The 27,647-nt window shown below is 41.0% G+C and overlaps 3 protein-coding genes across 3 annotated transcripts; 2 read left to right on the top strand and 1 right to left on the bottom strand.

The window, feature by feature from the left end:
* Positions 1 to 1,801: 1,801 nt before the first annotated feature.
* Positions 1,802 to 15,722, top strand: rab40c (RAB40c, member RAS oncogene family). The gene is made up of 6 exons (XM_015014126.2): positions 1,802 to 2,847; positions 9,409 to 9,469; positions 10,225 to 10,285; positions 10,365 to 10,442; positions 12,482 to 12,704; positions 13,028 to 15,722. Exons 1-6 carry the CDS (start codon positions 2,706 to 2,708, stop codon positions 13,300 to 13,302), a joined length of 840 nt encoding a protein of 279 aa, XP_014869612.1. The 5' UTR covers positions 1,802 to 2,705; the 3' UTR covers positions 13,303 to 15,722.
* A 798-nt stretch (positions 15,723 to 16,520) lies between these two features.
* On the top strand, positions 16,521 to 20,575 carry LOC106934320 (uncharacterized). Its single transcript, XM_015014132.2, has 2 exons — positions 16,521 to 16,867; positions 18,063 to 20,575. The coding sequence occupies exons 1-2, from the start codon at positions 16,672 to 16,674 to the stop codon at positions 19,982 to 19,984; spliced, it is 2,118 nt and encodes a 705-aa protein (XP_014869618.2). The 5' UTR covers positions 16,521 to 16,671; the 3' UTR covers positions 19,985 to 20,575.
* Positions 20,576 to 21,866: 1,291 nt separating this feature from the next.
* LOC106934309 (uncharacterized) lies at positions 21,867 to 26,779 on the bottom strand. The gene is made up of 5 exons (XM_088007904.1): positions 26,632 to 26,779; positions 25,209 to 25,704; positions 24,431 to 24,560; positions 24,029 to 24,281; positions 21,867 to 22,330 (listed from the first exon to the last, which is right to left on the bottom strand). Exons 2-5 carry the CDS (start codon positions 25,686 to 25,688, stop codon positions 22,048 to 22,050), a joined length of 1,146 nt encoding a protein of 381 aa, XP_087864030.1. The 5' UTR covers positions 25,689 to 25,704; positions 26,632 to 26,779; the 3' UTR covers positions 21,867 to 22,047.
* Positions 26,780 to 27,647: the final 868 nt, after the last annotated feature.

A 27,647-nucleotide genomic window follows, 5' to 3' on the forward strand; every position in this document is an offset into this window, starting at 1 on the left:
AATAGATGCAAAACAAATCACCTCGTCCAGGGTGGCATTTATGCATAAATGTTTTTAAATGAATCTCAATAGCTTTTAGGTTTTCTATAAACAAGAACTTCCAGAAATGTTAAAGCACCTTAAAAATGTCTGTAATCCTCATGGCAACGCAGGTAAATAAATAAAAATCCAACTATATTTCCTGTCATCCTTCTGCTCAGCAAACACATTTGTTTTGATTCATTATTTGCTGACTTAGAAAAATCACATGGGTTTGCTGAGAAAATATTAAAGCTGTTTACTGCTCTAACTGCAGCTTAATTCCTAGATTTCCATCTAGCAGTCTTGTTAAAGCTGCTGCTGTCAGCGCAGGTTTGCATGCTTCATTCATTATGTGTGTAGGTGTTCTGGCTGAGCTGAGTGTAGGGAGATGAGTCATGGTGATATAAATACTGATTTCACACAGATGGCAGCCAATGCTAACGTTAATGCTCCATGTTGACCATTTTGACACAAAAAATTAAGTTTTGGTAGTGGAAATATGTTTATTCTGTTTGCAGTAGCTGATTTATCAGGCTGTATGGTGTAAAAGAGAAAACTTGTCTATCGCCAGCCTGACCATTTGTGTCCAGGATGTGTGGGGTCTGCAGAGGCGTTAGCTAACCCATCATAGTGATTTACAGTGGCTCTCAAAAGTCTACACACCTCATTTCAAATCCCAGGTTTTTGTGAAGTTAAACATGAAACCATGATTAATAATTTTTGAATTATTTTCCACAAATAATATAACATGCATCATATTCAATTCAAGGGGAAAAATATTTATTTGAACTTTTGGAGATCAAATATGTCATCAGTTATGTAAAACTAAATTAATCCAGTCAGTTTATTTCCCCAGAACATTTCTTTAAATATCCCAAATAAAGTTTTCTGTGCATTTTTTCCACAGCATTGTCTAAATAATAAATATAATATTCAAGGGTGATTCGGCAAAAGCTCTTCCAATCATTTCTTACTTATTTCTTATTTCTTTATCAGAATATACTCGATCTCTAGTACAAAAAAAATTGGCTGATCCAAATGGTGGACGTTTCCTCATGTTCAAAGGGAACCATTCCTCTCTACTATCACCCTGTGCTTGATGGCAAATAGAAAAGGCAAGCTTCAGTTCAATTTTCTGGTTTTCATATTTAGAAAATATTTGACTAACTGGGTTTTTATTGGATTCGAATATGATCCTGACTGTTGTGTATAAAATTAATTGATTGGTTGTAACTGGATTTGTATGGAACTGATTGAGAACTAGTTGTTCTTAGGTAATATAGTCTCTGATTATGCAGTTTATCGCATCAGGCAACAACATAAAAAGAACTGGAATGGAATTATGACCTCCTTTAATCTCAATTTATCCTATTTTATGTGCTGGTGCTGATAAACATGATTAAATTGAGGTGATTATTTAAACTGAAACAGTTAATAAAAGATGTCTAAGAAGTTAGAGTAAATTGTGTAAATAGGTTCTGACTGTCCCTTTACAACCCATAGTAGGCTTTAATTTAATCATGTTAATCGACATGATGAAATGTCTCTGTCTTTGTTCTAACAGCACTCTGGGAAGAATGGAACATCTTTTTGTGTCCACATACCCCCTCCACCATCTGCGCATTGTTGACAACAATCTGTGATAGACATATTTCTTGTCCAATAGACGCGCCTGTTTACTACCCCCGCGAAACCCAGCGTCCAATCACATGAGAGATAGGCGGGGAAGAGGGCGTGGCTAGTGCTGCGTAGGGAGAGCGGCGGAGCAGCGAGTGGCAGTGTTGTTGTGGCGCTTCGTGGAGGAGGAACATCTGTGATTATGACAGACAACCATGAAGAGGAATGGAAACATCGCGGGCTGAGATTTCCGAGTGCACCCACACGGATTTGGACTGGACGCAACAACCTTTCGGCTGCGTGATTTCCAGCCATTTCTCGGGTCATTCCCCTGGATTTGAAGTTACGGACTGTTTTGTTCCCGGAGTAAATGAAGAGAAGGGGGGCCTGAAATTATACAGACGTTGGGGGGAAGTTGGGCTAGCTGGGGGGAAAAAACGTTACTGGTCGTTGAAATAGCGCTACTTTATATATTTTAGCTTTACTCTAAAGTCTAATTTCAACTCATTTAGGGTTATATCTCGAAGCTGTCTTTTATGTAAATTTTATTTTGATTGAAAGCAGCTGTGGGAGAGCTAGGCTAGCCCGCTAGCTCCCATGCAGAGCTAGCTTCTCGTTGCTACGAAAGCGTCTCCTGAATGAAAAAGAGAAACGACGCATTTCTAGTTTGAGAGCGTTTTAAAACAAATTCACAACAAAGCAATGAGAAGTTTAATATAAATACTGACATGTTTTTGCTGCTGTTTTAGAGTTTCCAACCGGATTCAGATGGAGTTATCAGTTTCTTCAATCGATATTTAAAGGCAGGCTCAGCTTCAGTTTGATTACATAATGTCTTATTTACATGGGATTTTTTTCTCCCAATGTGCACTATCTTTAATCAAGCTTCACAGTATCTAACATATTTATGACACCCACTTTATTTAGAAATTTTAGCTGGAAATAGTGAAAAACAAAGCCTCTGCAACTGGACCCACATCCAGGTAGTTCATGGCAAAACAGACTTTGTTTTGGATCAAGCCAGAGGGAAATAACATATTTTGAGCCTCCTGAGGTCAGAGGTGAAGATGGGCAGCCAGGGCAGCCCAGTGAAGAGCTACGACTACCTGCTGAAGTTCCTTCTGGTGGGAGACAGCGACGTGGGCAAAGGGGAGATCCTGGACAGCCTGCAGGACGGATCTGCAGAGTCTCCGTATGCTTACAGCAGCGGTGAGTCACTGCTGGCAGAAAAACCTGCTTTTCTGATGGCTCACGCTTTGGCAAGAAAAGTCCTGAACATTCGCACTGTGTGTGGATGTCACAGTGGGGCAGAGTAAACAATGCTTCTCATTCACATCCCCAATGTAGCACATGATGCTCTGTGTCTAAACCTGAAAACTAATTGTCATAACTGGGTGTAATTTCCACCTTATCTGATTGAAGGAAAGGTGGAAGGTGGAAACTATACTCAGTGTTTAGAGCAAAATGATTTAATGAATTATCACCAAAAGTTGCTTGGACTGCAGTTTTTAAATATAGCTTAATAAAATACTGAATAATTTTTTTCTAGTCTGAGGATCAACACAAACTGGGGTCTTTGTTTACATTGAACCCCAGAAAGGAAAATGTCCAAACTGTTTGATTAGGTCTGCTGTAACAAGCAATAAATCAATTAATCGCAAGATAAATTAAAACAAACTCATTTCCATTGATTGTTTTTCTCTTTTTACCAAAAACTGGATGACAAAAGTATTCAGTCTGGTGAGTTGGCCTCAACTAGCCTGTTTTTTTGAAGGACAGACAGACTTCATTTTCTATTTTTATTTTGCCTGTCATTCATACTATTGATTAAAATGCAATCAGATTTCTGTCGGAATAACTTGTCTTCAAAGTGACTTATTTGGCAGCAAAGATGGCTGCCTCTGCGTTTTGTTCATGTCAGTAAAGATGGCCGCCACAGCGCTCTTTATTACAGTAAAGATGCCTGCCGCCTCTATAGATGGATTTCAAGTTATTCAGAGCCGACAGCGTCGTCACCAGATCAGAACCAGACGAAGGAAGCTGATGCAAAGAAAAGCTCAGTTAATAGAAACTGAAAGGTTTGACTGTGGAAGCGAACCAGTTTAAATGATCTGTCCCAGTTCGACCTGCATTCAAGGTGCAACATCCAGCTGGAAGGTGATTGGTGGCTAAAGAAGCCGAGTGGTACAAACTGGAAAATATGATTAAAAATAAACTGGGATATTTGGAAATTTGCTATTTGAGAAGTAGGTCATTAAAAAAATGAAACGTGTTGGAAATGGCTGGATGAATCAGCCACTGACGGATGATTTCCATCGGGAAACCTGGACTGTGTGAAACACTTTGGCAGCTCGGAGGGAAGGAACGCATTAAAGAATGCAGTGAACAGCTGGAGCACAGCTGGACAAACCCTCAGACTAATTAATCCTAATTCCTCCTCATTACGTGGCTGATGTCAGAGTCAGGTGCTGAAACAGAAACGGTTGATCTGCTGCAGATGAGTCGGATTCTCTCCTCCTCTCTGCAAAAACAGCAACAGTTCATGAAAAATACATCAGCCTGCAGGGTGGCCGCTTTTTCTGCAGCGCCCCCAGGAACTCCAGTAACCTACAATCTGTTTATTTTCCTAATCGCATCATTATAAATAATGATTTAGCTTTGATTGGTAAATGCTGAACAGTGATTGAGCTGGAATGTTGTTTCTGTGACTAATGGAGGAAAAATCCAGAGTTTCCAGTTGTTTTTAGATGAAATCGCTCCGTCTGACTGTTTGCGTTTGATATTGACTTCTGGACGTTTCTGGATAATTTCCTCGTTTCTCCACATAAATAAAAGTCGGATCGGCGTCTGAACCCGGTAGGAGGCAGCGGGGCAGATCAAACGGCTTCATTAAATATGGAGGCTGAGCAGATCGCAGCTGAACGCGCTCAGAGACGGCGGTGCTATTGATTTCCATCAGCAGACGGGCTGTGTGTGTGAGTGTGTGTGTTTCCTTCTGTGCACCCTGAATATTTCAGGAGAACAGATTCTGATTGGTTGAGGCCGCCCGCAGGCTTTGATTGGTCCTGATTTTTGGGGTGCCAGTTGAAGCATAACTCCCTACACTGCAAAAACACAAAATATTACTAAGTATTTCTATCTAGTTTCTGGTTCAAATGTCTTAATACACTTGAAATAAATCAAAACTAACTTGGAAGTGATTTTTTAGCAAGAATCAAGAGCTTGTTTCAAGCCAATAATTCCTTCATTTAGATAAAAACAGATAATTTCTCATATAAGTGAAATAATCTACCAGTGGAACTAGTTGTTTTTATCAACCTTTTATATTAGCTAACACTGCCTCAACCCATTCCAGGAATAAAACGACAAAATCTAAAGATTTTCTCAGAAAATGACCAGTATGCTGTCATGTCCCACTAAGTTTTTCAGAATTTAGTTGAATATTAGAAAGTTATGATCTCTCCCAGTGAGCAAAGTATAAATCCTGTTTAAAAATTTAGAGTAATTTCAGTTTTAAGCGATGCATTTCAGTTTATCTGCTCCATAGATAATTTGACTAAGCTTCTATTTTTTCCTGACGCGTAATCAAATCAGTTTGGCTTTCTGCTCCATCGTTCAGTAGTTTAATGGAGAAGTTTATTGGTGGCATTTATCGCTGGATCCAGATAAAACAGGAGCTTTAGTGGGTTTAACTGAGAGCTGGAGCTAAATAAAAAGCAGGATGTTCTTTAATCCTCTTTAAAGATGCAGCCAGACTCTTATTGCAACACATTTCTTTTCTTCACTTTCTTTTTGCTTCTTACTCATGAGAATTTGCTCTAGTCCTCATTCTCATGTTTTTCCTATATAAGAAAACTGACTTATGCTTCCCAGAATGTGAGGAACCTCAAAGTATTCACCTGCATCACTCATTTAATTTATTACTCCTCACAGCAGAGCCAGAAAACCACAGAGTTAATTTGTGCACAGACTCAAGTTCCTGTTCTGCAGAAATGGCAAAACAATTATGCAGAAATGAGTATTTTCATTATGGAAACTCTTTTAAAACATTATTTGGTTTGTAGAATCAAAATATAATCTGCTTTAATATTTACTTAAATATGTCTACTTTTTCAAACCAGTTTAGTGAAATCTAAAGTTTTTATGCTGTAATTTGGAAGAAAGTTAAAGGTAGAAAGGAAAAAAACACTTGATTTCATGTTGGGGATCTCTGCTATCAGTATTTAACAAAATAATAGAAACAAACGTAGGGACAGAAAAGTGGGCAGTTGTCTGTAGCTTAGAGACTTTACAAACCGGCACCCTACTGCGGGATTTAAAAGTGCTCTGAGCTCTAATCTGAACCAGTGGTATTCTTAAAGAGTTTGTAATTTCTGCTCTGGTTCTGAGTAGCAATGCTAACTCAAAGTCTTTACCGTTTCATCTGCAGCTTCTCACAGCAACATGTTGTTTAGCCTTAAAGAGTCATAGCTAATGCTACACCTGCTGGTGGTTGGTCTGATATTTTTCCCATCATTTGTTTCAGACGCATGGAAGCAATAGTTGCAGCTAAAGCTAAATGTCATGGGAAAATGTGAAGGAGAAGTGTTTAGTGCAAACAGCTACTGATTTAATCCAATATGCTGACATCAGCAGATGTTTTGTGCTGATATTTGACGCATCAAAAGTGAGAAAAAATGCTATAAAAGTATTTTCTTGGCTGAGCCTGATCTCTGGCTGTCGACTCCCTGCTTGGTCTGTGACTTGTCACTAAAATACACACAGTAACTGCATTGAATCATATTTTACATTGAATCATATTTTCATTGAAGAAACTCCGGATAAAAATGGGAAAAATAAGAATCCTGACAATACGGGCAGTTTTATGGGTTTTCAAACCTTATTAATTAGAATTTATCATGACAATGATAAATCAAAATCTTACTGTGATGAGAAATTTATCACAGTTTCCATCCAACTGACATGCAAATTTTAGGTGAACTTTGAAATGTTGGGGAACAAAATGAGAATCGGATGTTTCCACCTGCTGGTTTGAAGTGAATTGAGCTTCGTTTTGTCAGATGTTGACGCTTCGCGTGGCTGTAATAAAATAATATGTTTGTGGTCCATCATTTGACAGATGCAATCAAAAATAAAAATATTTTGACCACCATTTTTTAAAATTAAAGTGATGACATTCAATTGCATTTCATTTGGTGTAATTAATATTCAGCAAGATGAACAGAGAATTCGTCAAACAGATGAATAAATGTGAATTTTACTGAAATTATGAGCATGAATTGTTCACCTGTTTGCACTAATTAAATATGATGATCTGGATCCATGTTCTACTGGACACTGGGATTACAAGCAGCACTTTAGCCAAAGGTTTGAAATTCGGGAACATTCCTCAAAGCCATCAAAAGTCTGAACTCTGAACAAAGCCTCCTGTCCTCATGTGTCAGAAGACACTCAGATGGGACTATTAGTGTTAATATTATTAACTGATTTAGTTTCCTCTGCAGTGTGTGAAAAGCTGGAAACGGCTGTGTGTGAATCGAAATCTGTCAAAATGGCCTTCAGATTTTCTCTTCACCATTTAAAATAAATGGTCAAAGATAGAAAATGTTCTGTTAATGTCATGAACTCTAAAATCTAATAAATGCACCTCAAAGTTAAATCTGCTCCAGTCTGAGCGCCGTCTGAGTTTTATTTTATTTTCCTTTTGAATGGAAGCGGCTTCAATCGAAGACGCCACAGGAGAATATCGATTATCTGGGATTTCTAAGTGAGGTCCGGCATTAAGAGGAAAGGCGGCTCTTGGACCGCCGCCCTGCACTCACTCCAATTCAATTAGGCTGCAAGCGCAGCACTTATGGTCAGCTGCAGCTTTAAGTTGCCTGGAAATTGTGAGATGTTGCTAATGCTGTTAGCCAGCAGCGGTGACCCGTCAGAACCTGAAGCAGTCGTTTTGAAAACCCGACTGATGAGGAGCTCCTCGCTGTAAAGCCTCATGAATTAGCAGGTTGATGTGAGGATTCAACAGTTTTTACCTTAAATAACAATTGAAGCAGTAATATTAAAACTTTAATGATCCGTAAAGAAGAACTTTGTTTTTCATGGCTGCAGACATTTTCTCTGGCCTTCATAATAAATCATGTTCCCTTCTAACTTCCTCTTCCTGCTGCTTCATTTAGACACAGATAACTCAGTCCGCTCACTTTGCGAGGGAAATTAAACTACGCACTCATAAGAATAAATCCTCTGTTCTATTTACTAAGCATAAATTTGGCTGCATTTTAATTATTTATCTGAACTTCTTAGAAACTTAGAGCTGCACTGATCAAAGGTTTTGTTGTAAAAACTGATCTGAGCGGATGGGACTGCTTTAATAAATATATAGTAAAATAAATATTTTCTTTAAAAAGAGCATTTCTCTGCATCACTGGAAATTAAAACCCAACGCAGGACTTAAAATTCACTGTTTAACAAGACAAATAGCATTTCACTACCTTCTTTTGTTTGTTTACATATTGTAAATATAATGTAATATTTACAGTTACAGTAATATTTACAATCAAGTTGATTACAGAGTCTGTAATTTATTGTGTTTCAATATAAAACTACATCGTCAAAATAAGCAGCATTTTTAATTTAAAAATCATTTTTCCTGATTTTTACTAATAGACATATGAGCTCAACAACAGAAATTTTAGTTTTTAATTTATTCAGGTTATTCAACCATCTGATTTTCTCCTTTGGAAATGTGGACGCTGATATTAGCATTAGCTGCTACGTGTTTAGCATTCAGATGCTATTTTAGGCTTGAATAGCTTCACTGATAGGCTAGCTTACTTTAGCACAGCTTGAACACAACAACAGCCTTTTCCACTGAGATGGTTTTGAAACCGACTTTAACCCCCATCAGGCCGAGAGAAGCAGCTTCCATCGCTGCTGTTAGCGCGTGTAGCTAGTGCATCAGATTTACAGGCGTACCAGAAACATGCAAATAGAAAGGTTCCACTAGAACGGTTATTTAAAAAACACAAAGAACAATAAATGCAATTGCATTAAAATTTTTAACAGGTGAAACTTTATTCTACTAATTAAAGTCCCAGTTTGAGTCTTTAAACGTTTTCCCAGGTGGGGAGCGGGCCGCTCTGCTCTGCACCTGTTTGTCCTCAGGTGTTCATGTGCTTCTTAAAAACCGCAGCAGCAGGTCAGACAGGTTTGGCAGAGATCAGTTTCCTGCTCCGTTATACTGAGTCAGCAGTAGTGAAAGTCAACATGAGTCACCTGAACAACATAGGTGTTGTTTTGGAAAGTGAATTATTTTTAACATCCAGCTTCCTGTGAAAAATGCTGCGTCAGCGCTTTCTGATTAAACGTTAGCTGTCGCTTCGCTAGAAGAGAGTGAAGTTTTCAGCAGCAGCTGGTTCTGGGGCTTGTTGACATGTTTTAGGTTGACGGTTCAGGTTTTCCCCCTGAAAACGCTCTAAACCCGGTGGTGGGCTGCTGGACGGCCGCCATTTTTCAAGTTTAAAATGTTTAACATTGGCAGGAAATTTGAAAATATGATAATGTGTTATTGGAAGATTAATACCTGAAAAACAACTATAAAGTCTTAAAAAAGGCAAACATTAAAAACGAACAATAATAAATAAACAATGATAATCCACTGGGGGAAACCCTGCAGCGCCGTGGCGTTTAAATGCTTCCTGCTGGTGCTGAGTCACTGTTTTCCTGACGGACGTCTCCGTGTTGCTAACAGCTGCTCCCGTCTCTCTGCAGGGATCGACTATAAAACCACAACGATCCTCCTGGACGGCCGGAGGGTGAAGCTGGAGCTGTGGTGAGCGAACACCAACCGCTGCTGTTTGAAAACCTTACAGGAAAACGTTGGTCAACAAAAACTGATGCTGGCGCCAAAAGGATTCAGTTTCCATCATGTTTCTGGAGGAAATATTTTCCAGAGAGCCGTTTGGTCATTCAACAAGAAACTGAGATTAAATTTTTGTAATTTGTTTTTCACCAATGAGCTCTTTGGGTTTCCTGAGTTCAGGTGTCAACGTGTGAGGGCGGCCATCTTGTTTTACAGTTTCTATTTTGAATTCAGGTCAACACAAAAATAAGAAATTTTAATGAGGCATGTTGATCATCTTGTGACCTTACACTTTGTACATATTACAAATAATGCTTAAAAGAAAAATGTCCTCTTTTAGTGTCAGCATCAAATTATCATCATTAGCAGAACTTTGAAGCGATTGGGAAAATAACTGCGTGTGAACTGCTCACGTCGGGTATTAATGATTCTACCTGTCACAACAAACAAATCAATTAATTGCATGATAAATTAAAACAAACTCTATAATTTCTATATGCATGATTTATTGTTTCTCTCTTTCTACCAAAAACTGGATGATAAAAGTCTTCAGTCTGGTGCTTTGGTTTGTTTTTGTTGTTTATTTATTTTGTATATTTAAAACGTCTTCCAGTTCCAGTGTTAGATATTTATTAGAATTTAAAGTTTATTGGATGAGTTCCTGTGTTATCGTGCTGATGTGTTTCCGCCTCGGCGTCGTGCTAACGCCCTGCGCTGCTCCACAGGGACACGTCGGGTCAGGGTCGGTTCTGCACCATCTTCCGCTCGTATTCCCGCGGCGCTCAGGTGAGAGCTAGCGCCTGCTAAGCTAACGTTTAGGGATCGTTTGACTCGTTCTGATTCTGGTGACTCCGTCTCTCCTCAGGGGATCCTGCTGGTGTATGACATCACCAACCGCTGGTCCTTCGACGGCATCGACCGCTGGATCAGGGAGATCGACGAGGTGAGAGACACCACCAACAATCACCAAACAATCAAGGTTTTTTCTGCTCATTCATGAAAATCCTCCAGCTGTGATTCCTGCTACAGAACAGGGCAATTTTTGTATTAGATTACTCACTTATTCTTTTTGCTTGATTGTTATGATCATTTATGCCCTAGTTAATAGCAAACACAGATCTCAGGTCGTGTTAGATATTTCTCTCTCTTTCTGTTGTAAAATGTTTTATGCTGCATTAAACAAAATATTTGATGCATAGGAACCTGAAGGATGAGATTAGGATCAGGAAAAACTTGTGATATTTCCTGCTGCTTCGCTGCGAAGCTAAACGACGCAAACAGGGAATTCCAGCGTCTTGCTTTGTGTCCTTCCTGCTGACATGGAAACAAAGAGGATGTCTGCTGCATCGGTGTGTGTGTGTGTGTGTGTGTGTGTGTGTGTGTGTGTGTGTGTGTGTGTGTGTGTGTGTGTGTGTGTGTGGTGGTATTTTTGGTCTGTGGAATGTGGGCTCCAGCTCTGCTTTTCCTGCTCCACCTCGGCTCTCCTGGCTCTTCTGACACCTTTAATGGACGAAACAAAGCTGAAATATTTTAAAGTTTGTTCAAAATACCTGATGGTTTAATTCTCTGCATGAAGTCTGAATTTAATCTTTTAAAAAGGTTCTGAGCCGTAGATCTGCTTTGCTTTTTATGGCCCTTTACACAGTTTGATGTCATCTAACTGCCTTTTTCCAGTAAATATTGACTAAATCCTGGCATTTCTGAGCCAGTTGTGGATTTAATGTACAAAACATAAAGTGCCTCTTCTAGCAGGATCTTAATAAATCATAAAATAATTAGTTTTTGTGTTTTAATTGTGAATAAATGTTAAATATGATGAGACCGACCTTCAGTTTGGTTATGCAACCTGTCTGAATTATTCCTGAGTTTTCCTGATGTTCTGTGGATGTTGACGCTCTGGGCCTGAAGGCGGCCCGCCCTGCAGCTTTTACATGACTTTTCTGCTGCAGCTGATTTCAGATTAATGAGATTCTGCTGAGTTGAAATCATCTGGATCAGATGTTAAAGGAAAACATCTAAAACGTCTGAAGAAGTGAAACTTTCCTGTCGGCTGAGACAAAACTCCTGTTTTATTTTCCATAAATTAATTTTCTCCCAGTCATGTAGGGAATGAAGCAAAGCTTTCACGATCTGGATCATTCAGTCAGAGGTGATTATAGACATCAGGAGTAAGGCTCATCACCCAGAGCCACTCCACCAGGGGGCGTCGTTCTCTCTCTGTTCGCCAAACCCTGCGTTTATGCAAAATTCACTTTTTGGTGCTCCAGCACATTTGGTCAGCTGGTTTTAGTGCTGTACAATGGCTGCTGGAAAAGGAGAGTGTTTTGTTGTTGACTTACCATCCAGAAAGCACTTGCTGCATTCATGTTGATTGTGCAGGAGGCTCCACTTCTGCTTTTCAGAAATGTATGGTTTTATAATTGTGCATTTATTTGCAAACATTTTCATGTGTGTGAGTAAACGTTGAGTTGGGGGCGTGGCTTAGCAGCCGCTTATTTGAATTTAAAGTGACAGAGCCCTAAAATAGCTGAAATGCAAAAAATCGAGCCGAATAAAATCTCATTATCAAGGAATGATTTTGTGCAAAAAATGTTTTGTAGGTATAGAGCATAGCTCTATCCTAACCTGTTCAACACAGCATCTTTTGTCACCATTGAAGGGATGTTTCACTTTTTCAAAAGGTTTTTAGACTTATTCTCCATTTAATTCTGATTCTTTGTTTTCTATATATATATATATATATATATATATATATATATATATATATATATATATATATAAACATAGAAACACTTTCCATCATTTATTTTGACTCCTTAGATTGAGAGAACCTATTGATTCTCTGCTGGTTCCAGATTCCTTTTGGCAGAAAGATGTTAGATGATTGAAACCTTCAAAGGAAATCCAGAGTCTTGTGTTTCAGTCAGGCACAGACCTGCAGCTTGTTGAGTTAATACCAAACTGGCTGCGTTTTGTTCCCAGCATGCACCGGGCGTGCCGCGGATCCTGGTCGGGAACCGGCTGCACCTGGCCTTCAAGCGGCAGGTTCCCACGGAGCAGGCCCGGGCCTACGCCGAGAAGAACGGCATGACCTTCTTCGAGGTCAGCCCGCTCTGCAACTTCAACGTGATCGAGTCCTTCACGGAGCTGTCGCGCATCGTCCTGATGCGGCACGGCATGGAGAAGTTCTGGAGGCCCAACAGAGGTGAGTGGGCCGAGGGGGGGCGTTGTTTACCGGCTCAGGGTCCAGCCATGCAGCTAAACCCTTAATCAGTTCAGAGTTTTTAAAATCTGATTTCTTTTTTTTTCTGCGTGGTCGTTCATGCTGCTAATGACTTCTGTGTGAACAGTTTACGACTCCACAGCCTCGCTCCGAGTACAGCAGTAAAAATGGCTGCATTATTATTTTATTGTTAAAGTGACAGGTTCATTTATTCTGCTGCTGTGAACGAAGCTGCAGTTTGGCTGCTTTTTTCAACGATCCGGTCCTGTGGTTCTGACCCGTTCTGACCCGTCTCCCTCCCTCAGTGTTCAGCCTGCAGGACCTGTGCTGCAGAGCCATCGTGTCCTGCACGCCCGTCCACCTCATCGACAAGCTGCCGCTGCCCGTCGCCATCAAGTCCCACCTCAAGTCGTTCTCCATGGCCAACGGCATGAACGCCGTCATGATGCACGGACGCTCGTACTCGCTGGCCAACCCGGCCGGCGGCTCCAAGGCCAACAGCCTGAAGCGCTCCAAACCCGTCCGCCCGCCGCAGAGCCCGCCGCAGAACTGCACCCGCAGCAACTGCAAGATCTCCTAGGAGACGGGCGGAGCGACGTTTCACCGCGGGGCGGAGAGCCGGACTGCAGAGGCGTCACTACATGTACAGAACCTCACCGCTCTCCTCCCGATAAGCTAACCAACGTTTCACACTACAGAACCACAGCTGACTCCGGTCCAGGCTCGCTTTGGTGCCTTGATCCATGTTTTATCACTAACACAGTCCAGTTCCACTTCCACTGGCTCCCAGATTCGGGTTTTATGTTATGGTTTTTATTTTGCGGTTAATCGAAGCGTTTTGAGTTCTGATTGGACGGGAATTTAACTGGGTCGGACGGTTCTGTTTACTTCAGGTTCATCTCCCCTCTTGTCTCCCTCGTTTAGACCTGATCAGATTCAGTATTGTTGTTAGAAATACCTCAGATGAGCTCTGGGTCGATGTTTGGGAACATCGGAGAAGCTGGACGGGTTCAGACAGAACCGGGCCTTAATGAGGGAAAACTCTGACCCGTTTTTAAAGTTTTTAGGTTTGTTTTTGCCTTCATCTGCTTCACTTTGAATCTGAATGGTGAAATTTCAGATTTTATCAGTTTCTTTTTTAGTTTCAGTGATGAAGAAAAAACATTTATTTAAGTCAAATGAAGCCAAAACAGTCAGTTTCACTATTTTCCCGTCCAGAATGAAAATTTAAAAATATTTTCACTTCCAGACTTTAAGTTTAGATCCTGATGTCTCCTTCCTTCCTTCCTTCCTTCCTTCCTTCCTTCCTTCCTTCCTTCCTTCCTTCCTTCCTTCCTTCCTTCCTTCCTTCCTTCCTTCCTTCCTTCCTTCCTTCCGTCCTTACTTACTTATGTCCTCTCTGCGCTGCATTCAGGTGCTGCAGGACGTTTCACTCTGTTCACTGCAAAAACACAAAATCTTACAAATAATTTTGCTCTAGTTCTATATTGTCAGTTTTGTCTCATTTCAAGTGTATTAACTTACAGGTAATTTTTCTGAAACATATATGAGAGTTTAAGTCAATAATTTCTTAATGATTTTACTATTTCCACTCAGATTATTTCATTTATAAAAATGTTCATGTCATAAATGAAATAATCTGCCTGTGGAACTAGTTCTCTGTTAACCACATTAAATAATCATTGACTTAAATAATCTCTCCTATATCTTGAGGAAAATGACCCGTTAGTTAGTTTCCTTATTTTAAGTCTACTCAGACATTTGCAGTAGAAACTGGAGGAAAACTTGGTAGGATTTTGTTTTTGCAGTGCGCTCATGCTTAAATGAGTTGGAACATGTGAGTTTTTCCGAGCCGCTGCTTTTCATCTGATCGGATCTCCCAGGGGATCCATCGCTGTCTTCTTCTTCTTCTTCTTCTTCTTCTTCTTCCTTTTCCTCTTCCTCCCTGTGATCCGCATCGCTGCCTCCGCCTGCCGTCCCATGATGCCTTGCTGTTTAATAATAGATGCTCTGCAGGGCTTCATCTCGTCTCTCCTCTTTTCCTGCTGCCACTTTATTTCTCTTTATTCCACGTTTTCCTGCTGGTTCTGATCAATAAGTCCTGCTTCTTCTGACCCAGTTCTGCTTGTTCCAGAGATGCAGACACTAATCGTCCCGGTCTGGTTCTGGTTCTGGCTCGTTGTTTGTTTTGATTCTGTAAAAATGGATCCAGGAATTGTCCTGTTTTACAGAAAAGCTGCTGTCCCAGTTTCTCTGAGTGTTTTCCAGCACAGATCTCACTACGACCCGTTCTGTGACCCGCCGACCCGTTCTGCTGCTGTTCGCTCACCTGAGTGACGTTTCCCTCTTCAAATTGGTGTCAAACATTTGTGCTGCAAAAAATTAAGTTTGTTCTGCTTTTGCTTTGAATATATTAAAGTTTAAAGGTCAACCTTTAAATCTAACAAACTGGTGTCAAACGTTTGTGCTGCGTTGTTGCACCATTTAAAGATATTAATAAATGTTTCCAGAGGTCATGAAAGGTCAAATATTTGTTCTGCAAACGTTTTGTTTGTGCTGCTATCATTTTAAAGATAGTGATGATTTTTGTTTGCTGCACAAACGTAACGGAGTTGATTGACACCAAATTGGATTTTGGGGGCTGGTTGCCCTTTTGACCTTCAAAATTTCATTCATATCTTCAAAACAAAAGCAGCATAAACAACTTTTTTGCAGCACAAACAAAGCACCAAATTTGTTTGAAGAAGGTGGGGTGGGGTGCTGGTTGACCTTTCTTGACTTCTAGAAACTTTTAAAAATATCTTTAAAACAATAACAGCACAAACAAATATTTTTGCTGCACAAACACTCCTGTTCATTCATGACTCGCTGAAGCTGCTGAGCTGAAACACGAGGACGTCTGTGACGATGATGATGATGATGATGTTTTTAAATTATTGATTGTACAGTTCAAGACAACGTGTATGAAAAGACTTTTTCACAATAAAACTGTTGAATGTCTGAGTTTGTTTAATTTTCAACATTTCTGTTTATTCTGCGCTGTAATGAGTTTATGGGAGAATGCTGCCACCTGCTGGACGCGCCAGGAATGAAAAAGATTTCTGCTGAACTTTCCCTTAAAACTACCTGTTCTGCTGTTTAAATAACACAATTAAACAGATTGGTATGTTTCACGTTTTCTTTTTTTTACAGTAATAGTCATAGTTGTGGAAAGTTGAGTGGGGGGAAAACGGCTGTGATGCAAAATCAACTCGTACTTATTCCGTTTCCTACATCCTTTCCTTGCTTGCTCTCTTCTTTTTGTGTAACCGTGGCAACAAGGTGTTCTTAATACTATGATTAGCATCTCTGAAGCTCAAATAATACCTGAACTTTCATTTAAGGTTTGGCTCATTCATAAAACAGGACAGGTCTGAACAATCAGGTCTAAAGAGATGATCGTTAAGGCTGACAGGACAAGGGTCAGAAAAGCCTCTGCACATCCCACACATCCTGGACACAAACCCAGCTCTTGCTTTGGTTGCACAAGGTCCAGATGATCCCTGGGAGCCTCATAACACTGCAGAACTCCTACAGGGGTCTGTAGTTTATAGCAATGATTTTAGAAACTAAGGTGTTGCTCTTTTAGATTAATTTATATGGAGATCGAATCTATGGGCCACTTAAAATACTAAAAAATTAAACGTTTCACTGTATTTTTTATTCTATTTTTATTATCAATTCATTTGTTTGTGCTGCCCCAAGATTAAAATTGATAAATTTTGTCTCTTCAACCTTTGATAAAGTTCCTGCAGTTCCCTCTCCGGTCCGCCAGGTGGCAGCACCGGCCTTAAGGATTCGGAAGAACAAGACCCTAGTCTGCAGTTTAATGTCGGGTTTCGGTTTTAACACCAAGAAAATTCTTCCCCAGCTGCAATTTTTCCCATATTAAAGTGTCTCCGCCCGCATCATGTCCAGCATCCAGCTGCTCCGGGTGCTGGTGAACGAGCGGCTCTCCGCGGCCGCAGATGAGATCTTTGAGGCGGTGAAGAAAACCATTTCAGACTATGAGGAGGAGCTGCTGCTCTCCAAGCAGGAGCTCCACCGGCAGCGGAGGATGCTCCAGGTGGTGGCCGAGCCTCCAGGCAGTCCAGGTGGACACTCAGGTGCGTGAGCTCTCGGCGGGGATTTAAACACGGGCCTCCGGATGGAGCTGCGGCTCCGTCTAATTCCCGGATCTCAACCAGCTAGAGGCCCGTTATCGATTTTTATTTGACTAAATTTAGACAATAGAATCAGATTTTTGTCCAGTTTCCCTTCTTTTTAATTTCTACTAAAATGATGTTAATATTTTCCCCAAATTTGACGCCAAAGCTCATTAACAGACTTTACTCGTTTTATTACTCGTTTTTTCTTTACTTTTATGTAACCACTGTCCCAAACTCCATTTACAAACCGTTATAAATCTTTTTTTTTTTTTTTTTGATAATTGCTTAGAACAGAAGTCTAAAGTTTTTAAAAAGTATAATTTACTTTAACATTCTACGTCTGTTTTTAATCACGGTGCATTTTTTTTTATAAAGAAATGAACAACTTTCTGCAGTTGTTCAGGAAATTAAAACGATAACTAATTAAAACTCCCCGATAATTTGCAGGTGTTTTAACAGTTGAGCAAAGTCACTTTTTAAAATAAAACTTATGAAAAAAGGAGAACTTGCTGTAAAGTCTGCAGATTTGTTCGTTACTTTTGTCTTGGATTTCACCTGAAAGCAACTGTAAATACGTCATGTTAATAACATGATGTTATTAACTGTGCCGTTAATAACATGAGTTAATAACATGATGTTAACTTCAGACAGCTTGTAGACTTATGGCAAAACATGAATATTGATTATTTTTGTGGTTAAAAGGATGCGTTTTCTAATGATGTGAAGCAGCTAGGCCTGTCTCAATAAGCAATAAATCAATTAATCGCATGATAAATTAAAACGAGCTCAGTCATTTCTATTTGCATGATTTATCATTTTAGTCTTCTATTTCTTCCAAAAACTGGATTATAAAAGTCTTCAGTCTGGTGTTTGGTGTCAACCAACCCTTTTTGAAAACAGACTCCATTAGTCATTTTATTTGTTTTATTCATTTTGAAATGTCTTCCAGTTCCAGTGTTAAATGTTCATTTGAACTCAAAGTTCATTAGTCATACCATTACCATTATATTACTTGAAAACGGTCTCAAAACAACAATATTATCTTTTATCGCAATAACTTTTGGGAAAATGTATCGTCCAGCAAAATTTATTATTGTGACAGTCTGAGAAACAACTTTTATTGTTAAATTTGGTTTTATGTATTTTCCTGCAGAGGAACCCCAGTTGACGCTGTGCGTCTGGGACGAGGACTTCACCTCTGACCATCAGCAGAAAGAAGAGCCCAACGAGCTGGAATGGAGCTTGGACACAAACCGTGATCCCTCCAGCCCCGGTGGGCGGAGCCAGGAGCTGGAGGACAGCAGCATCATCAAGGTCAACTTCATGCCTCCCTTTGTCAGAAACGTCAGCAGTTCAACAGAGTTCAGCGAGGCGATGGTTAAAGAGGAAGAGGAGGAGCCTCTCCCGAGCACGTCGACGCAGCCGGACGGCGCCGACAGCGCCTCAACGAGCTGCTCTGATGCTGACAGTGAGGAAGAATGGAGGGCCAACTCCCAATCTAAAGGCAAACGTAGCATTAAGAAGAAGAAGAAAAAGAAAAGGGTAGCAATGCTGAAGATTAAGCTTCCTCGTCTCCCAGTGGCTCCTAAACTCAACCCGACCAAAAAGAACAAGACTCAGATCTGCTGCAAAGTCTGTGGCCGAGCCTTCCTGCTCGCTGTGTCACTGGTCAACCACATGGAGGCGCATTCCAAGGATCTCTGCGGTGTGTGTGGCGAGCGATTCGACAGTGAGGAGTGCTTCGATGCCCACCTGAAGACGCACGTGAAGGCGGAGAGCTGCAAAGTCTGTGGGAAGTGCTTCTCTAGCTCCAGCGGCTTGGAGGTCCACATGAGAATCCACACGGGAGAGAAACCGTTTGTCTGCAGCGAGTGCGGGAAGCGCTTCACCACGCGGGCCAACATGCTGCGCCACAGCCGGATCCACACTGGGGAGAAACCATACACCTGCACAGTGTGCGGCCGCAGCTTCAATGACTACACAACCCTGAAGCGCCACCTGTTCGTCCACTCCGTGAAGAACAGCAGCCTCGGTGAGTCTTCGCCGGAAAACGGCAGCAGGAGGAGTCCACCAGCAAGGAAACCACGGATGGCGTGTAAGGTCTGCGGCTTGACGTTCCACTCTGTGCTCTCCCTGCTGAATCACAGCAAGCGGCACGAGACGGAGCTCTGCTGCGTGTGCGGGAATCATTTCGACTCCCCAGAGAGCTTGGCGGATCACCTGGACTCCCACAAGAACGGGAAGGTGTGCGAGGTGTGCGGGAAGTGTTTCGACTCGCAGGGCCACCTGGAGATCCACATGAGGATCCACACCGGGGAGAAGCCGTTCCCCTGCGCTGAGTGTGGGAAATCCTTCACCACCCGGCCTCACCTGGTGCGCCACAGCCGGATCCACACCGGTGAGAAACCCTACACTTGCAACTTCTGCAGCAAAAGCTTCAACGACTACACCACCCACAAGCGCCACCTGCTGATCCACATCAAAGACTGCAACCCAGGAAGCCCGACTGCGACACAGAGCGAAGAGACTGACTCAGCCAACCCACCACCAAAACGCCCACAGATGGCGTGTAAGGTCTGCGGAGCAACCTTCCGCTCCATCGTCTCTCTGGTGAATCACGCTAAGACCCACACCTCAGAGCTCTGCGGCGTCTGTGGGAACCAGTTCGACTCCAAGGAGAACCTGAAGCTCCATCTTAAGACCCATCTCAGCAAGCGGGTGTGTGACGTCTGTGGGAAGTGCTACGACTCACAAGGCCACCTGAAGGTGCACTTGAGGGTCCACACGGGGGAGAAGCCGTTCAGCTGCAGCTATTGTGGGAAGTCTTTCAACTTCCGGCAGAACATGCTGCGGCACGCCCGGGGCCACTCAGGGGAGAAACCACATGTCTGCACGGTGTGCGGCCGCGGCTTCAGCGACCGCAGCTTCCTGACGCAGCACCGCAACACGCACACCGGGGAGAAACGCCACCGCTGCCAGGTGTGCGGGAAGACCTTCAACCGGAAGACGTACGTCCGGCTCCACATGATGAAGATCCACACTTCGGAGAAGTCCCGGAAAAAGCTGGAAGATTGAGCCAGAACTGCTAATCCAGTGGAGAAGTTTAGTAATTTTTAGGAAATTGGTGTTTGTGCATTTCTGAACGTAGATTAATAACTGTGACAACATAAGAACAAATGTACTGAAATCTCCTCTTACTTTTATTCGTGAATGATTTTGTTTCTTTTTAAATCAGGCAAAGACTCAGTGTCACCCTCTAGTGGTTTAAAATTAGACAACATGGGGGGAAAATCCAAAGATGTAAAAGACTTCCATAAAACGGACCTGATTCTGATCCTAGAGACCCGAGTGAGCTTCCTTGTTAGGGTAGCCCGGTTCTGATCCATCATGTCTAGAGCTGCTGCTTCTCTGCATCAATAAAATTCAGTTTAAATCGTTTCAGGAAGCCTTTTCCAGTCGGATCAAACCGGACCATACACTCCTCCTGGATTGGAATCCCGTGAGGTGAGAAATTTTAGATGAAGATATTAAGACTAAAAAATGTTATTTTTCTTTCTTGGCCTTAATTTGTGTCATTATATTTTTTGTTTCCTCTTAAAATGCATCCAATTTTAAAATAATCTTTTTGTATTCCAGACTCCTGAAATAAAAAGAATTTGAATAAAATATGATGTAATTTGGTGATTTGTAAAGGAAACGGATTAACCAACTAAAGCATGTGGAGACCAGAACCAGGACTTGGTTCTGAAGTCTGAGCGGTGCTGAAAACACTTTCTGACAAGGTTCTTGTTCCATTGATGCCGTGAGTTTTAGTTCTCCCAAGGTCCAAAAACAGCTTTTTGTTCAGCTGCACATCTGTACTTTGACTAGGCCATTACAACAGATCAATTCTGTTCTTTTTCAGCCATTCTGTTGTAGATTAGGTGTTGTGTTTTGGATCAACTTTCCTTTGGTTATTGAATCTAATGATTTTGACCTGGAGGTCAAATCAGCCCAGTGATGTCTCCCTCCAGGCCTCTCCAGGTTTTAGACGTGTCCCTCAGCTGATTCAAATGACTGAAGAGCTGAGGCTAAAGACCAATTAAGTAATTCAAGTGTGCGGAATGGGAAACATGTCTAAGCAGCCTAAAGCACCAGAGAGTTTTTGCTGTCAGTAGCATGTTGACCATCAGTTGCACACGCTAGCTAGTATGCTAACAGCTCTGTGTATGCTAAATCAGCTTAAATTAGTTCAGTGCATTAAGGTTAGCTTTTATATCAAAACTAGCTAAAATGCTCCAGTAACTTTACATTTAGAGTAAAAGGAGCAATGTATAAGTGAAAATTAGCTAAAATGCTAAGGTTAGCTTAAATGGTACCACTAGTTATCACTATTATATTGACTAACATTCAGTCAGCAAACATTAGTGTATAAGTAAAAATTAGCTGCAGCACTAAGGTAAAATGTAATCAATATAGCATGTTGGCTAACACTAAAGCTTCCCTAGTGTATTATCCACCTTATTCCAAATTCCCATGAGGCTTTGCGTGAACTATGAGTGCGACATAAAAAAAGCCTGGCAGGTTAGTCAACTGTCTGCAGTGTGTTTCTGCTACCACAAGGTGGCAGTAATGTACCAGCTGGAACAGCCACTTGTGTAACATCGACATGCTTTTCTATTCAGCGTTTTCCTTCAGATTGGCGGACGCTAACTGGGTCAGAACCACTTAGGTTGAGTAAACACAGGTGGAAACTCAGTGTAGGTCCTTTCTGGGCCCAAAAGAGGTTTAAAGGAAATCACTTCGAACTGAGCTGGGTCCAGTTTTTGTTCTCACTCAACATGATTTGATTAAATAACACATGGAGCTCAATTCCGACCCGTCTGGAGACAAACAGCTTTAAATTTGATACATTTTCTTTTCAGTCTCAATCCCACAACAAACGGGAAATTATGAAGAACGATCTGAGAGGACTGAATCATAATTATATCATTTTTATCATGCAGTTTCACACGATTTTTGCATTAATTAGTCACTGTTTTATCACAATTCTAAAACTTTTCTTATTTTTTTAGGTCAGAATGATACAGAATGGTTTTCATTATCCAAATATATGAAATATATTTTACTGTGCAAACTGAATCAATTACTGCTTGTTTTTACATGTAGCCATATGAATAACCTGGATATCCAACCTGGACTGGGACCATAAAGGGGTAAATGACCCCCAGGATGACGATTCGACGGGGATCCCAGACGCAGTCCTCCTCCAGGCCGCTCTCTGTCATCCCGCAGTTGGGCGGCACCCAGGCGGTGTCGTATCCATGGTCATGCCAGGTCTTCTGCAGGGGGTGGTTCTGCTTAGTGATAGCTTTCACCTTCCCCACATTGACTTTAACCTTGATGACCACCTTGTCCCAGTCAGGATGACCAATACAACCCCTGGCAAAAAGTATGGAATCACCAGTGTTGGATGAGCACTCATTCAGACATTTCATGCTGTAAAACAAACTCGGATCAAAAACATGACACAATATTAAGGTCATTCCAAAGTGCAACTTGTTGGCTTTCAGGAACACTCAAAGAAATGAAGAGAAAACATTGTGGAAGTCAGTGAATGATACTTTTATTGACCAAACACAGGGAAATAAATATGGAATCACTCAATTCTGAGGAAAAAAGTATGGAATCATGAAAAACACATAAACAAAAGACCATTCAAAATACATCACTAGTATTTAGTTGCACCATCTTTGGCTTTTATAACAGCTTTTAGTCTCTGAGGCATGGACTTGATGAGGGACAAACAGTATTTGGTGCCTACTCTCTTTGATAGCAGTTGCCAGATCAGCTTTGCAGGTTGGAGCCTTCTTGTGGAACATTGTTTTCAATCTCCACCACAGGTTTTCTATTGGGTTGAGATCTGGACTATTTGCAGGCCATGACATCGACTGAATGTGTCTTTCTTCAAGGAATGCCTTCACTGTTTTTGCCCTATGGCACGATGCATTGTCATCTTGGAAAATCATTTCATCATCTCCAAACATCTGTTCAATTGAAGGGATGAGAAAACTGTCCAAAATGTCAATGTAAACTTGTGCATTGATAGAAGAATTAACCACAGTCATCTCCCCAGTGCCTTTGCCTGACATGCAGCCCCATATCATCAAGGACTGTGGAAATTTGGTTGTTTTCTTCAGGCAGGCCTCTTCATAAATCTCACTGGAACGGCACCAAACAAAAGTTCCAGCATCATCACCTTGTCCAATGCAGATTCTTGACTCATCACTGAAGACAACTTTCATCCAGTCATCCACAGTCCATGATTGCCTCTCCTTAGCCCATCGGAATCTTGTTCTTTTATGGTTAGGTGTCAATGCTGGTTTTCATTTAGCTTTCCTGTATTGAAATCCCACCTCCTTTAGGCGATTTCTTACGGTTCGGTCACATACATTGACTCCAGCTTCCTCCCATTTATGCTTCATCTGTTTAGTTGTACTTTTTTGGTTTTCAAGACAAATGACCTTTAGTTGTTTGTCTTGACGCTTTAATGTCTTTCTTGGTCTACCAGTACGCTTGGCTTTAACAACCATTCCATGCTGTTTGTGTTTGGACCATATCTTGGATACAGCTGACTGTGAACAGCCCACATCTTTAGCAACCATGCGTGAAGGGTTACCTTCTTCAAGAAGTTTCACAATCCTCTCTTTTGTTTCAAGGGACATTTCTCTTGTTGGAGTCATGGTTCTCGCCACTCCACTTCGTCCAGCAGCCCTCCAAGGTGTCATGACTGCAGGTGTTTTGAACTGCACACTAACGGGCACATCTAATCTGGGGCAGGTGTCCATTTAGGGAAAGGAAATAGACTGGGTGTGTCCTTTTTTCTACCTCCAATTTGAGTGATTCCATACTTTTTTCCTCAGAATTGAGTGATTCCATATTTATTTCCCTGTGTTTGGTCAATAAAAGTATCATTCACTGACTTCCACAATGTTTTCTCTTCATTTCTTTGAGTGTTCCTGAAAGCCAACAAGTTGCACTTTGGAATGACCTTAATATTGTATCATGTTTTTGATCCGAGTTTGTTTTACAGCATGAAATGTCTGAATGACTGCTCATCCAACACTGGTGATTCCATACTTTTTGCCAGGGGTTGTAGGATAGCGACTGGCTTTCCGCACGTCTCTGCTCAGGTAGACCCCACGTCCAAGCATCCCATCTTCAGACTGATGGAAACCGCTGGCCAGGATGCTCTGAGCGCTCGCCTGGGTGGTGCCATGGTACATGGTGTAGATCCAGCCATCTGCTGCTTGTTCGTTGTTCAAATAAAATTCTCCAAAAGAATTAAGATGGGTGTCATACCAATGTGGCATGAACATGTTGGTATAGATTCCTGAAGAGAGGAGGGGAACAGTCAAGACTAAATTCATATAAATCCATCCAACTGTTTTTATCTTTCAGGAAGTTTAATCATGAACATCAGTGATCTGTTTAAATTCAGCATTTTTCAGAGAAATATTAGAGGTTTTCAGCCCTGCTTACCTGTGTTTGCGTCCGTCTCAGAATGAAACCTGAATCTCCTCCAGCCTCTTATAAAAACCTTCAGGAGGAAACTCCAAATATGGACTTTCACTTGGTATGAGTTTTCACTTTTGTTTCTCCTGTTTTCCACCTTTCAGGTGTGGTCGACCAACGTGGAGCTTTTCTCCCTTCTGCCAGCCAATAACTTTGTAAATAAGAAAGCACATTCTGGAGTTTCCAGAATATTTATACCTGTTGGTTGAGTTTGATTGTTTCTGATGTACAATCAGTTGAAAATAAAACAGGCAGGAAATCAACAATCTGATGTCAGTTATATTTAACGTAGTTTCACTTTCTGAATGAAAAAGTCAAGCTGTAAAGACCTGCCAGGATGTACAGGTACATCTGCAGTACTGAGCTGAATTTTACTTTTACTTGAATAAAAATATTAGTGCTACTCTAAAATATAATTACTGGTTAGTCCTTTATCCATAACTGCTAAGAAAACTGCTTCCCTTTTTAAACTTTAGGACCCAGGCCTGCTGGGTCCTAATGCCCTCCTGTTACACCTACATTTATAGACATATAAAATGTATTTTACGTTATTTTAGCTGTCATTATCAACAGCTGAACTTTTTTCAGCCATGTCAGAGAGTGATAAATTTGAATCTATGATCAGTCACAAGTTTGAAACTTTTATTTTTAGGGTCAAAATGACTGCGTACAAAATTATTTCTTCATACAAACATATAAAAATATATTTGATTGTATAAAATGCATCAATCATTGCTGGGTTTTACATGTAGCCACCTGAAACATTTGAGACTACAGTGGGTTTTATCAAGTCAAAGATGGTGATTCGATGCGGATCCCAGACGCAGTTTTCCTCCAGGCCGCTTGGCACCATCCCGCAGTTGGGCGGCACCCAGGCGGTGTCGTATCCATGGTCATGCCAGGTCTTCTGCATTGGGTGCTTCTGATGATCGATGCGTTTCACCTTCCCCACATTGACTTTAACCTTGATGACCACCTTGTCCCACTCAGGATGATCAATAGGATAGCGACTGGCTTTCTCCAGGTCTCTGCTCAGGTAGACCCCACGACCAAGCATCCCGTCTTTAGACTGACGGAAACCTCTGGCCAGGATGCTCTGAGCGCTCGCCTGGGTGGTGCCATGGTACATGACGTAGGTTTTGCCGTCAGCCGGTTGCGGGGTGAGCAACCGGATCGCTCCAGGAGGAGGATCAAAGTCAACTTCAGCCCACTGTACTCTGCTCATGATGGTGTCAGAATCCCTGCAGAAAAGGACATGAAAAGAAAGTTTAAACAGTTTCAATCAATAAATGCTACAACTCCGCCACCTGCTGGAACAAATGGGTACCTGCAGGCTGCTGATTATCTTCACAATTATCCGTCTAACATGCAGAGGGGAGGAGAGAAGTAACAAGTTACTATTTAGTTACTTCAGTAACTTTAAAATATGGTAATTCTACACAGTAAGTTTTATATTTTGTAATATTTCTGTGAATAACTTCACTGAAGGAATAAGAAACATGTTTTAACCAAAATACCGACACTTAAAGTTTGTTAAAGTGAGACCTCCTGTTTCTACAAAAGCTTTGTTATCCTAAAAGTTTTTAATCTGGAAATCATGTTGCATTTAAAGCAGAAGTGAATAAACAGCATATGCTTAATAACTGGGAGTAATTTTTACCCTGTTCTAAAACATTACCTACTCTAAACTGGTAAAATATTAAGAAATATTTTTATTTTCAAAACAATGTTTTCAGTTTAAATTTATGTTGTTTGTATCTATTTGTATAAATGTTTTTTATTTTTGTTTTTGCCCATAACTTTATACATTTGTCTGCCTGTTGGAATAATTTTAAATATAAAATGAAAGTGAAAACAAATCTAGCCTCATATTTGCAGGAAGTATTTTAGGAACTTAATCAATTACAGTAAACACTTTGCTTTAAAAACAGCTTTTTAATTAAATTTTGCTGAAATGATAAAATAAATCCCAGATTTCTGCTGCTTTTGTTTCTCTTTAACTCAGAAAAAAGTTTTGTCGTTATGTCCTTTAAGCGTCAAACAGTTTTTATCTTTTTCCTTTTTACCTTTTTCTTTCAGGAAGTTTGGTTTTGAACGTTTGCTGATCATATTTCCTGTTTGAATTAAACATTTCTGAGAAATATTAAAGTTTGTGGCCTGTGACTTACCTCTGTTTGTGTCCGTCTCAGTCTGCAGGCTGAATCTCGACCCGCTTCTTATAAAACCCTTCAGGAGGAAACTCCAAATATGGACCTGCTCTGTTTCACTTTTGTTTCTCCTGTCGGGTGTTTTTTAGGTGTGGTCGGCCAGATGTCACTTTCATTTCTGCCAGTTAAAAATATCCGACATAACAGGGCCTTTCAGGACTTTCCTGGTTTTTTAAAACAGTCGAGTGAGTTTGGATGTTTCTGATGTGCAGGAACAAAAGAGTTTATTCCCAGTAAACACACCTAAACGGCCGGCCAGATTTCAGGTTTAAGTTTCATTTCTGGTGAATAATCCCAACGACTTGCTCAGAAATTAGGATCATGAGACAGAAGAAGACCTGAAAACGTGGCTTTATGCACCGACGCGCCTGAAAAACGTGAATATTATGAAGAAGTTCACTAAGTTTATGTCACTTATTTCAGAAAGTAAAACTTATACATATAAAGTCAAAAAGCAAAACTCCAGGTAAAACAACATACCTGTTAGAATGTTACTGTAACATTATAACAGGCTGTAAAGCTAAAAACGCCGGTTTCACATGACGCTGCCTCTTCAACCCAAAGGTACAAAAAGCTGGATGATGTTCCTGCAGCAAACTCCCCTGACCTTTAACCCCACAGAAACTCCCCTGACCTTTAACCTCTCAGAAACTCCCCTGACCTTTAACCCCACAGAAACTCCCCTGACCTTTAACCCCACAGAAACTCCCCTGACCTTTAACCCCACAGAAACTCCCCCACGTTCTCAATAATTGAGTTTTATGATACAAAATGCTGAGTCTGTCAATAATTTTATATTTAATTTCGGCCAGTTTGTATTTGTGTGCTTATTAAACCATAGAAGAAGAACAGCTGCAACAAATGAACAAATGTGTTTTCTACCTTTTCATCATGACTTTTAAAACTCCCAGAAAACCTTTAGTTGTCGTTGTTTATTAGAACCATTTAAAGTGGGTCGGACGGGCCTTGACCCCGCG

The sequence above is a fragment of the Poecilia mexicana genome, unplaced genomic scaffold, assembly GCF_051168715.1.
Source record: "Poecilia mexicana isolate PSO_F unplaced genomic scaffold, ASM5116871v1 scaffold_8, whole genome shotgun sequence".
NCBI classification, from domain to species: Eukaryota; Metazoa; Chordata; class Actinopteri; order Cyprinodontiformes; family Poeciliidae; genus Poecilia; species Poecilia mexicana.